The sequence below is a fragment of the Ursus maritimus genome, unplaced genomic scaffold (assembly GCF_017311325.1).
Source record: "Ursus maritimus isolate PB19 unplaced genomic scaffold, ASM1731132v1 scaffold_21, whole genome shotgun sequence".
NCBI classification, from domain to species: domain Eukaryota; kingdom Metazoa; phylum Chordata; class Mammalia; order Carnivora; family Ursidae; genus Ursus; species Ursus maritimus.
The window spans coordinates 51,668,092-51,679,328 of NW_024424564.1; the positions used below are offsets into that span (position 1 = coordinate 51,668,092).

Genomic DNA, 11,237 nt, shown 5'->3' on the forward strand with positions numbered 1-11,237 from the left:
GGGGGGGGGGGGCGGAGATCAGCGACAGCAGACACTAGGCTACAGTAACAGTCTTGTTTTAAGGCATGGAGTCCAGGCGGTCTCTCACATGGCAACAGACACAGAATGTTCCAGGTGCAGCAGACATGAAAGAGGGAACAAGGAAAACAAGGGCTAACAAAATACAAGGCCCACGCCCGGTGCTGGAGGCACATTACAACGTTCAGTCCTCCCAACCGCCCTGCAAGACAGAGCACGTCACCCCCACTTCAAAGAGTAGGACACAGAACCGGCGAGGGCCTCGCCCCAAACTGAGACTCGAGCCCCTCCTCGAGCAGACCCGCTCAGTGCCCAGCCGCCCACCTCGGCCACCCCCGACGTCACCTGCAGCGCGGGTGGACAGCCCCCACGTGAGAAGCCTCCCACTTCAGGTGCTGTGCCTGCTTCTCACACAGTCCCTGCAGGACAGGCCGCAAAGGGCCAGCAGCTGGCCGGGGAGCACTGGCCTCCTGCCCCTCGAGGGAGCCCCCTGAGCCATTTCCACGCCATCTCTGGAGGCCCCAGCAGGCAGAGCCCCAGTACCCACAGGGGCACCACTCCAGCCACCTTCTCCCCTCACCTCCTGAGACCACCTCCCACCTCACTTCTCCACTGCAGCCCTTGCTTCAGACTCTCGAGACCCAAGCATGCCCACTCACAGGCGGGCTTCACCCCCGCACACGGGAGACGCAAACCAACCAAAGGCAAGGCCACGCGGGCCCTGGCTCATAGAGGCCGTGTCTGAGACCCTGGCTTGGCCACCTCCTGACACCCAGACGCTGAGCCAGAATGAGCTCCTCTCGATCTGTTTCCTCATCTCTAAGGGGAGGACCACCACGTGGATTAACGCCACGACTCCCGGCTGCCAAAGGCATCACAGTGCTGACCGTGGGGCTGACCGTGGTGGTGGAGGAAATACCTGCCCGACACAGGCCCCTGGGGGCCGGCACCCCCAGAGCTGGGCCCACTGGGAGGAGGCGGCAGACCTGGGCCCCACTGCCAGCACCTGGGCCAGCTTCTCCTTGGGCACCAGTCCCTTACCTGCAAATGGGCCCCCTTCCAGTGAAGCTACAAAGCAGGCACCCAGCACAGATACGGGAAATGCTCACAGCTCTTGGTCTGCTCTGAGGCTTGAGAAAGACAAACACAGCCATCACCCAGTCCACTGCCCTGCCACCTGCGGGGGGGGGGGGGGGGGGGTGCTTCCCAGGACGGCCTGGCTCATTCCAGGCTCAGCCAGGCCTCACGAGAGCTGGCTGTGCACCACAGAACACACACAAAGCCCATGCTGGGGTCTCTGGCTTTCTGGCTCCCCTGGAAATTACTTATTTAACTTCCAGAAAACTCCAGTAACTCTGGAAAGCATGCCTTGGGGAGGTTTCCACATCCCAACCGCCCCTCTGCTTGCCTTAATGTGCTCCAGAAGCCTGTGCTGGGGCCTCGCTCCCTACCAACAGCACAGCATCGTGTTATACAGTCACTGTCTGACGTTCCAGAAGCTGCAGGGAAGCCCACTGCCTCATCTGACTGTCAAGAAAAAGAGGGAGCAGTGCCGCTTCCCCCAGGGTGCCGGGAGCTGGAAGGAGCGTGGCTCCCACGCTAACAAGGAAAGAGGTCAACAAGATCCTCACGTGACTCCAAGCCCATCACAGAAGTGAAGCTGCAGGGCGGCCAAGAGGCAGAAATCCCAGAAAGACGGGCCCTCCAGACAGTCAGGAAGAGAAGTAAGGCACCATGCAGGCGGGAAAGAAGAATTCAGGGAACACTTGTACACACTGCAAAGACTAAGTGTGGGCTTGCGGGGCCAGACACAAGGAGAGGCTGGCATCAAACAGACTCATGTCTGCGGACCTGTGCAGGTGCTCCCAAGAGAGACAGGGGCGGCAGGCTGGAGAGAGCGCCTCCATGCTATGGCTGCAGGGAATGGGAAAACCCTGCCAGGGTCCTTCTCCCGCTCTGGGAAAAATGCTTCCCGACACTGGAGGAGGAAGAGCAAGCCCTGTTGCCCCAAGAGCCCAGGTGAACAGCTAATATGGCTTTAGAATGGGTGAAAGAAAAAGACTGCCCTCAGCAGGGAGCAAAACCATCCCTGGGCTCTATCAGAGACCCCTACATGCTGGAAGAGACATAAAACTTTCCTGAGCAAGATCCCCCATCAAGGCAGAGCTGGCTGTCACTGGGGTGGTGGGGGATGCAGGACCACGGAGACAGCCCCCCAAACCCGGGAGCTCAGAGCCTGCCTAAGCCTGAAGGCCTGAGGCTGTGGCTGGACCAGACAACAGAGTACCTCCCCTCAAAACCCTTCCTCTCTAAGCCAGGAAATCAGAGCAACACGTAACGACAGTCTACCCCTGGGGTGGGGACAAGGGTGTGTGGGTCAGGAACAACGAGGAAAGACCCTCTGGAAACTCAGCCCCACGCTAAGCACAAGGTGATGCTATGGGAATTAAACCGAGTGGTCATTCAAGTGACCAGAGCAACCACAGAACCCAAATACAGCCCATCTCATCCCAGACTGACTCCCCTCCAGTGCTCATGGCTTGGCAGAAAAAGGCAGGCCCATTTCCAGGCATAAATATAACTGACCTTCGTCTCCAGAGTCAGGACACTATGTCCAGCATTCAATCGAAAAGTACTACTTGTTAAAAAAAAAAAAAAAAAAGCCAGAAAAAGGAATTATCTTAGGTCAAGAGACAAATGGATCAATAGAATCAGACTCAAGAAAATTTAAAATAAGTCTGTTTAATATGTTAGAGGACTTCATGGAAAAGGTGGGCAATGTGCTTGAACAGACAGGGTACTTTGGCAGGAAAATGGGAACTGGAGTGGAAATACTAGAGGAAAAATGCAAACACAGAGACCGGAACGTAGAATGCTTCTGAACGGCTCGCAGACCTGATTTTGTAGATCTGACACAGTGGAGGAAAAAGTCAGTTGACCTGAAGAATGGTCAACAGAAATGTCCCAAGCTGAAAAGAGAAAGAGTGAAAGACCGAACTTCCAAGAGCTGTAGGGCAATACTGATCTCACGCGTATGTTAACTAGAATCTCAGAAGGAGACAGAAGGAACAGGACAGAAGAAATATTTGAGAAGTTAGTAACTGAGAATTATTACAAAATAACGAAAGGCAATTATCATAGGATCTCACTGATATGTGGCATTCAAGAAATAAAACAGAGGATCCTAGGGGAAGAGAGGAAAAAATAAAACAAGATGAAACCAAAAAGGGAAACAAACCATAAGAGAGTCTTCATCAGAGGAAACAAACTGAGGGCTGCTGGAGGGGAGGGGGGTGGAGGGATGGGGTAACTGGGGGATGGACATTAAGGAGGGCACGTGATGTAATGAGCACTGGGTATTATATATAAGACTGAATCACAGGTCTATACCTCTAAAACCAATAATACATTATATGTTAATTAATTGAATTTAAATTTAAAAATGTTTTAAAAAATAATGAAAGGGAACCACAGATCCAAGAGGCTCAGAGAACCCCAAGCAGGGTAAGTATCAACCCCCCACCCAAAAAAATAGATCCCTGGACACATCATACTCAAAGTGCTGAAAATCAAAGACAAAGAGAAAATTCTGAAGGCACTCGGAAGGAAAAGGACCCACTCCACAAAGGAAAAAGAATTATAGCCAACTTTTCATCAGAAATGATGTGTAAGCCAGAAGACGATGGGGTGACACCTCTAGGGTGCTGAGCGATACCAGGAGGGGCCCCAGGAAGGATGGATGGTTGGTCCCACGCTAACAGATGAGTAGCATCCTGAAGATGAGAAGTCCTCATCAGGTCATCAGAGGGCAGCGGAAGGAGGAGAAGGAAGGCGAGGGGAAGAGTACAGAGAGCAGGAGCAAGGCAAGAAAGAAATAACTGGGCCTGTTCTGTCACTTCCACGTGGCTGGCAGGTAAGGAGGAAGCACAGGTGAGGTCACAGGTCCCAGGTCCCAGAAGGACAGGCTGTGCAGTTTAATGTTGCCTGAAGGCAAAGAAGAGTCAGTGAAGAGATCCAATGAAGGAGCGACCAAGGTCAGATTTGCTTCTAAGAGGTTCCTTTGGCTGCAGAGGAAGAGGTAAACTAAGAGGGGAGGCCATGCGATGTTCTAGGTGAGAGAGGAAGAATCCCAAGCCTGGAGCAGGGGCAGAGAGGGACAGACACATCTGAGAGCTTAGCAGGTGCAGTCCAATATGACAGCCACGGGCCACGTGTGGCTCCCGAGCACCCGAGCCCTGGCGAGTGCTGCCGAGGAACTGAATTTCTACTTGTGTATCATCTCGACTCATCGAATTTCAAAAGCCGCATGTGGCCAGAGGCTACTGAAGCGGGCAACACGGTCCTAACAAGTCACCCCAGCAAAAATGTCAGAAACACGAAAGTACTCTTAGTAGTGGAGCGTTGAAGGAAAAAAACAGGATCTAATTCCTGCTTTTACCTCCAGAAATCCCCAGGCCCTGTGAGCCCCGGTTCCCCCTCAGTGGGGCAGGGAGGGGACAAATAAGTAGATGTCAATCACAAAGTGTGTGTTAACAGAGGAGAGGCAGGAGAAGCCGCCCCCGTCGAGGAGGAATGGGGAATCGGGACGAGGCCCTGGAGCTCAGGGGGGGGCACTAGGCGTCCCCTCCTATTCCACTTGAGTCAGAAAGACACTCTTCCCAGAGGCCCTTGCTCCTTTCTCTCTCTCTGGAACCCTGGGGGCGGATCTTCAGGCTTTGCTCTTCCAAGCCCACGCGGTGGTAAGGAGAGGTCCCCCTCACCAACCCAGGAGTCTGGACGTGCCCCTCTCCTCCCCGGTCCCAAGACCCCTTGATTATGTGCAGACAGAGGAATAGAAGCAAAGGGAAGAAGCAGGGGAAGGAGGACAGAAAGGGAAGGGGGAAAAGGCAAGAGGAACAGCACAGCTACTCTGGAACAAGACCTTCCCGTTACACTCTTGGAACCTCTGCCCTCTCTTCCGGGACGCGGGCCACCAACTGCTGCGTGCAAGAGCACCAGTCCCCCTGCGCGGTGGCGCTGAGAGGCAGAGGCGTGCACACTGGTCGCAGAACAAAGGTGAGCTCTCGGTGGGGGGCAGGTCCCTCAACATCTCCCAGCCCGCTTCCTGGTCTACGCACTGAGGCCGTCGACGGCCTCCTAGCCGGGCGGTGGGAAAATGAAATGAGATGCCGTCTGTGAACACCTGGGACACACCTGGCCCGGAGCAGGTGCTGGGCAAATGCGGGTGCCCATCCCCCCATCTGTCCTCCCACTCTTCTGGGGCTTGTTCCTCTTCACCATCTACAAGTGAACACTGCACACTTGGAGGCTGGTGCCACCACTTCCTCCCCCACCCCTCATGGGACCTGTACCGATCCACAAAAAGGAAACAATCACAAGAACACAGGGTCGTTCTGAGGCTCAGAAGAGGTAGACACTGGGATTGGAGATGAAATCGGTCATGCCACCCTGCCTCACATCAAGGCTCCAGGCCACCTCCTCCACGCAGTCCTCCAGTGATCCTCCTTCCTGGGCTCCTCACCTGACCCTGTCAGTTAGCTTTCAGCATCGGGAGCCTGGCTTCCTAATGTCACCACCAGCTCCTCGAGGAGAATGGCCCCACATTCACAACACTCCCCGCCCCACCTCTCCTAGGCACGATGACATGTGCATACAAAGAGGTCATCCGCCTCGCCCGGATGAGGGTCTCCCCCCAGCCTCCCCACCCCAAGCTGTCTTAAAATTTGAGACTCAAATGAATCCATCAGGTCCAATCCCCTTATTTTTCATGGGCAAACCGAGGTCACACGGGGACAGGGCCAGAACCGGGACTCAGGTGCTCTCACCCCTCAGCAGTGATTCACTTCTCTCCTGATCGGTGACAGGAGAATGTGGATGCCCTGAAGGGCAGGTTGGAACCAAAAGGAAATTAAGACCAAGAGGCGGGCGCTCTGGCCCAGACAGGGAACATATCCCAAAACTGATGCTCCATGACTCTGGGGACCAGGAACCTGTTGGCAAAACCAACAGCGGTGCTCACCATCACCTGGCATAGTCGTGAGATGCTTCCACAGACGGGCCGATTTAACACTACAACCACCTTGGGATCAAAGAGGCTGTAAGAATGAATGATGATAAACCAGGACGGAGATAAAGAGAACAGTCCTCCCCAGAAGGCACAGTGGGGAGATCCCAGTATCTGGATCACAGTCTGAACGGGTGCCATCCCACGGAACTTCCGGCCATGATGGAAGTTTCCGACATCCCTGCAGTCCAACATGACAGCCACGAGCTGCATGTGGCTCCTGAGCACCCGAGCCCTGGCGAGTGCTGCCGAGGAACTGAATTTCTACTTGTATTTCATCTCGACTCACCGAATTTAAAAAGCCACATGTGGCCAGAGGCTACTGGAGTGGGCAGTGCAGTCCTCACCTGTCACCTGAGCTGAGATGTCAGAAACACAGAAACGCTTCTAGAGCACAGGGGAACGTTGAGGGAAAAAACAGGATCTAATCACCACCAGAAATGCCCCGGCCCTGTGAACCCCTGCTCCCCATCAGTGGGGTGGGGGGAGAGGACATGGGGCTCTGTAAGCCCTTCCAGCTCTGCCACTTGCAAGGGCATTCTGATCGCCCGGACTTGGGCACCAGAAACCAGAGGGGCCCTGCGGCTTCCCTCTGGGGCCTCTGCTAGTCCTGCCTACTTGTCCCAATCCCGGCCCCAACCCCCCAGCAGACGGTGAGCTCACTGAGGGCAGGCAGCAGACGGGACTCCCCTCGGCAGCCCCAGCACCTAGAAAAGCATCTGGGCACAACAGGCGCCGGGGAGTGAGGGCCAGCGCGAACAGCAGGACCGTTCTTGCGCTTACCGTGCATGTGGCACGGGCAGGGGCGCTCATGCATCATGCCGCTCTCCTCACAGCTGCCCAGCGAGGAGGTAAGGTGGTCTCCCCTGCCCCCGAGGAAACCACAGCTCCAAGGGGTGGCAGGGTACTTGGCCTATGGGACTCCATAAGCGGCTGCTCACCTATCCCTAAAGCATTCCGGGTCCATCCCAAGCCACAACTGGCCTGTGCTCAAGAAAAGAGCCCTCACAACCCAAGGGCTCGGGCCACCTCAGCAACTGCACAATTTAAGCTGCAAATTCCGTGGCAGAGGAAACCAAGGCTCAGCCTCGCCCAAGGGCAATGGCTTGCTGGAACCAGCTCTTCCTGCTGCCAGAGGCCACTGGCAATGACTTCCAGGGCTCTTTTCTCTGGTTGAGGGAAAAATCTTTATGGCAGACTTTGGGGACCAGGTTTCTACCCCCTTGATCATTTCATGTAACAAAGTTCACGAACAGTGGGGTGGGGAGAACGAAAGCCTTCCAAGGCACCGGTCAGAGCCTGGAAAGGCCATAAGCGCTGCTGGAAATTTTTTTTAAGTTTTAAAAATGTGGCTCTCTAGGGCTCTGTGTGTAGGGATCTCATGCAAGGCACAAGGGTCTCAAGGCCACCACTGGGCTTTCTGTCACCGAGGGAAAGAGCCCTGTTTATTCTTCTCATTAAAAGTTTAGGGTGTGCTTTCATCTGTCTCTGAAAGATGCAAATTACAAACAAGATTTGAGTTTGGGTCATCTAGAAAACTTCCTTCAGCTAACACTTCATTCCCCACCAAGGTGCCCAGTAAGGTCCCTACAGAACCCCACCAGGCCCCCAGTGCAGGGTCCCTCTAAAGCATCCCCACAAGCCCAAGGGTACAGCTTTCCAAGTGAGCCTCCTGGCTGGCGCCTCCTCCCCCAACAGCTTCTGAACTTCATAAAATGGAGGAAGGTACACAAACCACCATCCCTCATCTGCAATTCAAAAATCCTAAAGCTCTCCCCAAACCAAGTTTTTCACAATTCATTTGGAGGCAAACCCCGTCCTAAACTGACATGAGATGATTTTTAGTCTTAATTGCTCTCACTCTTAATGTGGGCGTCCAAAGTACAGCCCCACACCCGGGGTGGGGGGGATGTCTTTCAGCTGTATGAGCTCCACGGCCCTGAAGTCTGAAAAATGCTGAGTCCCCCATACCCATGGGGCTGTGGGGCTGCTGCAGAAGGAAAGCCCCTGGCCATGGCAAGCGCTGTGTATGCATCTCCTCCCTCTCCCCCTTCCCAAGGACAGCCTGGAAGCACCTCCAGACTTCTTCAAGCTCACTCCCCCCCCCACGAACACACGATTCCCCACCCCATCACTGAGGCCCCATTCCCAACCTTCCTCAGAGGATCGGGCCTACCCCTCAGGCGTCTGTGACCCTGCAACAGCTATGAGCACCTGGCATACAGCTCTTCCAGCAAGCTGCACCGCTGCTGATCCAACATGACCTCCAGGCTGGCCATCTTCTAGACCAGCTACAGACACTGCCCAGTCTGGATTCAGGTGTCTCCCTCCTTCTCTAACACAGTGGCAACAAGGGAAAGCCTCGGTGTGTTCCAAGAACAGGAAAGTGGCCTCTTTTCCCCACAAATCTCAGAAGAGACACCAGATGATCTCGTACATCAAGTCCTGGGCAAACCAGCCCGGCTTTAAGTCCCAGCTCTGCCAGTTTTCAGCTGTGTGACCTTGGACAAGCCACTGCCCCTCTCTGAGCCTCACTGTCTAGACTGTGAAGTGAAAACGGCCATCTCTACCTTACAGGATTATCATGAATATGAGGTCAGTTAATCCTGGGGAATATGAATGCCCTGGGTCTTGCCTGACGATACCTGAGTGATGGAGAGGGCCCTGAAACAAGGGAACACCGGGCATGCACTCCGAGCATGGCTGGTCCCATCCCCCACCCGGTGCCCACGCAGAAAATGAGGGACGCCCTGACGCCCGTTTTAACCCCCTTCCCAAATGATCACCAGGACTTTGCACTCATCAAAGGCTGAACCGGGCCCAGAAACAGAGAGGTTAAGTGACTGTCCAAGGTCACACAGCCAGCTGGGTAACGGGAGGGGATGCAGGGACGGGTGGGGGCCCTGGGCCTGTCCTCCTGACAGCTCGGGCCAAACAGGCTCCATCCCCAGGGGACGCCGTCCAGCCGTGGACAGCCGGGCCCACCTCGGAAGGTCTCCGGCCTTGGTTTCCCCAAATGCGGCCGACCCCCACCCCGCCCGGTGGGGTTCCAGCCCCCCGCCCTCCCCGCCCCCGCGGGAAGACCCTGCGCGGGCGCGCCGCAGAGCCGGGCGGGCGGGGTCTGCGCGGGGCTCACCGGACTTGGGATAGGTGACGATCCACACGTCGCTGGGCCGCACCGGGAAGTTGGCGATCTCCTCCATCTTCCCGCGACAGAAGGGCGGCAGCCGCACGCCGTGGAACTCGAAGTACTTGCTCTCGAACTCGCCCGGGGTGCTGGGGGTCTCGGCCTCGCTCTCCGCCATGCCGCCGCCGCCGCCGCCGCCGCCGCCGCCGCCCGGCCCCGGAGCCGCGCCGCCCGCTCCGGCCCGCCCCGCCCGCGCCGCACTCCCGCACGCGCCGCGCCCGAGCCCGCCGCCCCAGCCGCCGCGCGGCGCTCCGCAGGCGTGACGTCACGGCGCCGCCCGGCCCGCGCCCCGCCCCGCCCGACCCAGCCCGCGGTATGACGTCATGGCCCCGCCCGCCGCGCGCCGGCTGCCCTCCGCAGACGTGACATCGCGGGGCCTCCGGGCGGGGCCTGCGCCGCACGGAGTCGCAGTTACCCACCCTGCGATGGACCAGACCCCTGCCCACCTCCTCCTTCCCGCCCGCAGTCCAGATTCCCCGCCACCGCGCGTTCATTCATCAACCCGCGGATTCCGTCATTCAGCAAGTGCTCAACACAGACTCATAAACGCTTCCGTGAGATGTGACCTTAAAGATTCATTTAACACATATTTAGGGACCATCTGACCCGTACCAGGCACTGGTGCAGGTTCCTGAGATACATCAGGCAAAAGCCCGGCTCTCCTGGAGCTTACATTTGTTAATAACCAAGATCCTCCCAGGTGGTGATGGGCGCTGTGAATAGTACGCTTCTTGAGATCCTGCGGGCCGAAGGGGAGCGTGTTAATTACAGATTCCAGGGCCAACCCCAGACCTCAAGAGACACACTCTCTCGGGATAGAGCCCCCAAATCTGCATTTAATGAAGTACTTCTTCTCCATACTACAATTTAGAACAACCAAATTCTAAAGAGGTTTTAGCATAACCCCTCATCCAGTCATTAGCTCAACAAACGTGTACTAAGCACCTACCACATGCCCGGTACTGGGGGAACACGAAGATGAAAACAGTGGGGTCCTGGTCTAATTCTCTCAGTCTAGATGTCCTTGACCGTGGAAAGGGAATGATAATGTCTACACCTAGGTTCTATAGCTGGGAGGATGGACAGAGATTACTACACCAGCAAGAATCCTGAGTAAAGCAGGAGGACAGGACCTACTCCCTCTCTCTTTTGCTCTGGAATGGTGCACTTGCATAGAGACACACACACGTGAGCTAGGAGGCATGGGCCATGTGTACCTGGTGGACAGAGGAAGGAAAGAGCAATCAAACTTGGCTCTGGAGGCTTGTGGGTGTCTTTACCAAAATGAAAGAGGACAACCCAAGCACCCCAGACATTAATGATTAGATAATGACATAGACAGCTAGCCAAAGGCTGGAGGAAATGAGCAAATGAAAGAATTAATGTCCTAATGTTTCAGATGAGGGCTCTCGTTATGGGAGAAAGCAAGGGAGATGGTTTTGGATTGGAATCTGAGGTATTGACATGACCTTACTATTTTTAAAAATACTTATTTATCTTTGCTGAAAAGGCCTTTAGGTACTGGTATTCCAGTAATAACTAGGCACACCCACTGGCCAGATCTTGGTTCCTAAATACTTCCTCGCCAAAAGGAACAGACTCTCTTGGGGAGGGGGGAAAAGGACCAATTCCAGGGCTGGGCAAAGAAAAAAAAAGGTACCAAATGAGTCTAAAACATCTTTTTGGGCAAAAAATAAAGTGTTAAAAAATGATGGGATGGGGCGCCTGTGTGGCTCAGTCATTAAGCGTCTGCCTTCAGCTCAGGGCACGATCCCAGGGTCCTGGGATCAACGCCCCCATCGTCCTCCCTGCTCCACTGGGAGTCTACTTCTTCCTCTCCCACTCCCCCTGCTTGTGTGCCCTCTCTCGCTGGCTGTCTCTCTCTGTGTTAAATAAATAAATGAAATCTTAAAAAAAAAAATGATGGGATAGGTCAAAAGGACACAGGGGCTAGCCTGAAAGGCCAAA

At 55.3% G+C, this 11,237-nt stretch overlaps 1 protein-coding gene across 1 annotated transcript in view; it reads right to left on the bottom strand.

Moving 5' to 3' along the window:
- SULT4A1 (sulfotransferase family 4A member 1) overlaps positions 1-9,387 on the bottom strand; it is a 37,145-nt gene extending 27,758 nt beyond the window's left edge. Inside the window, exon 1 of the mRNA XM_040637677.1 lies at positions 9,219-9,387. Coding sequence (XP_040493611.1) covers positions 9,219-9,387 — 169 coding nt within the window. The remainder of the gene's footprint in view (positions 1-9,218) is intronic.
- Positions 9,388-11,237: the final 1,850 nt, after the last annotated feature.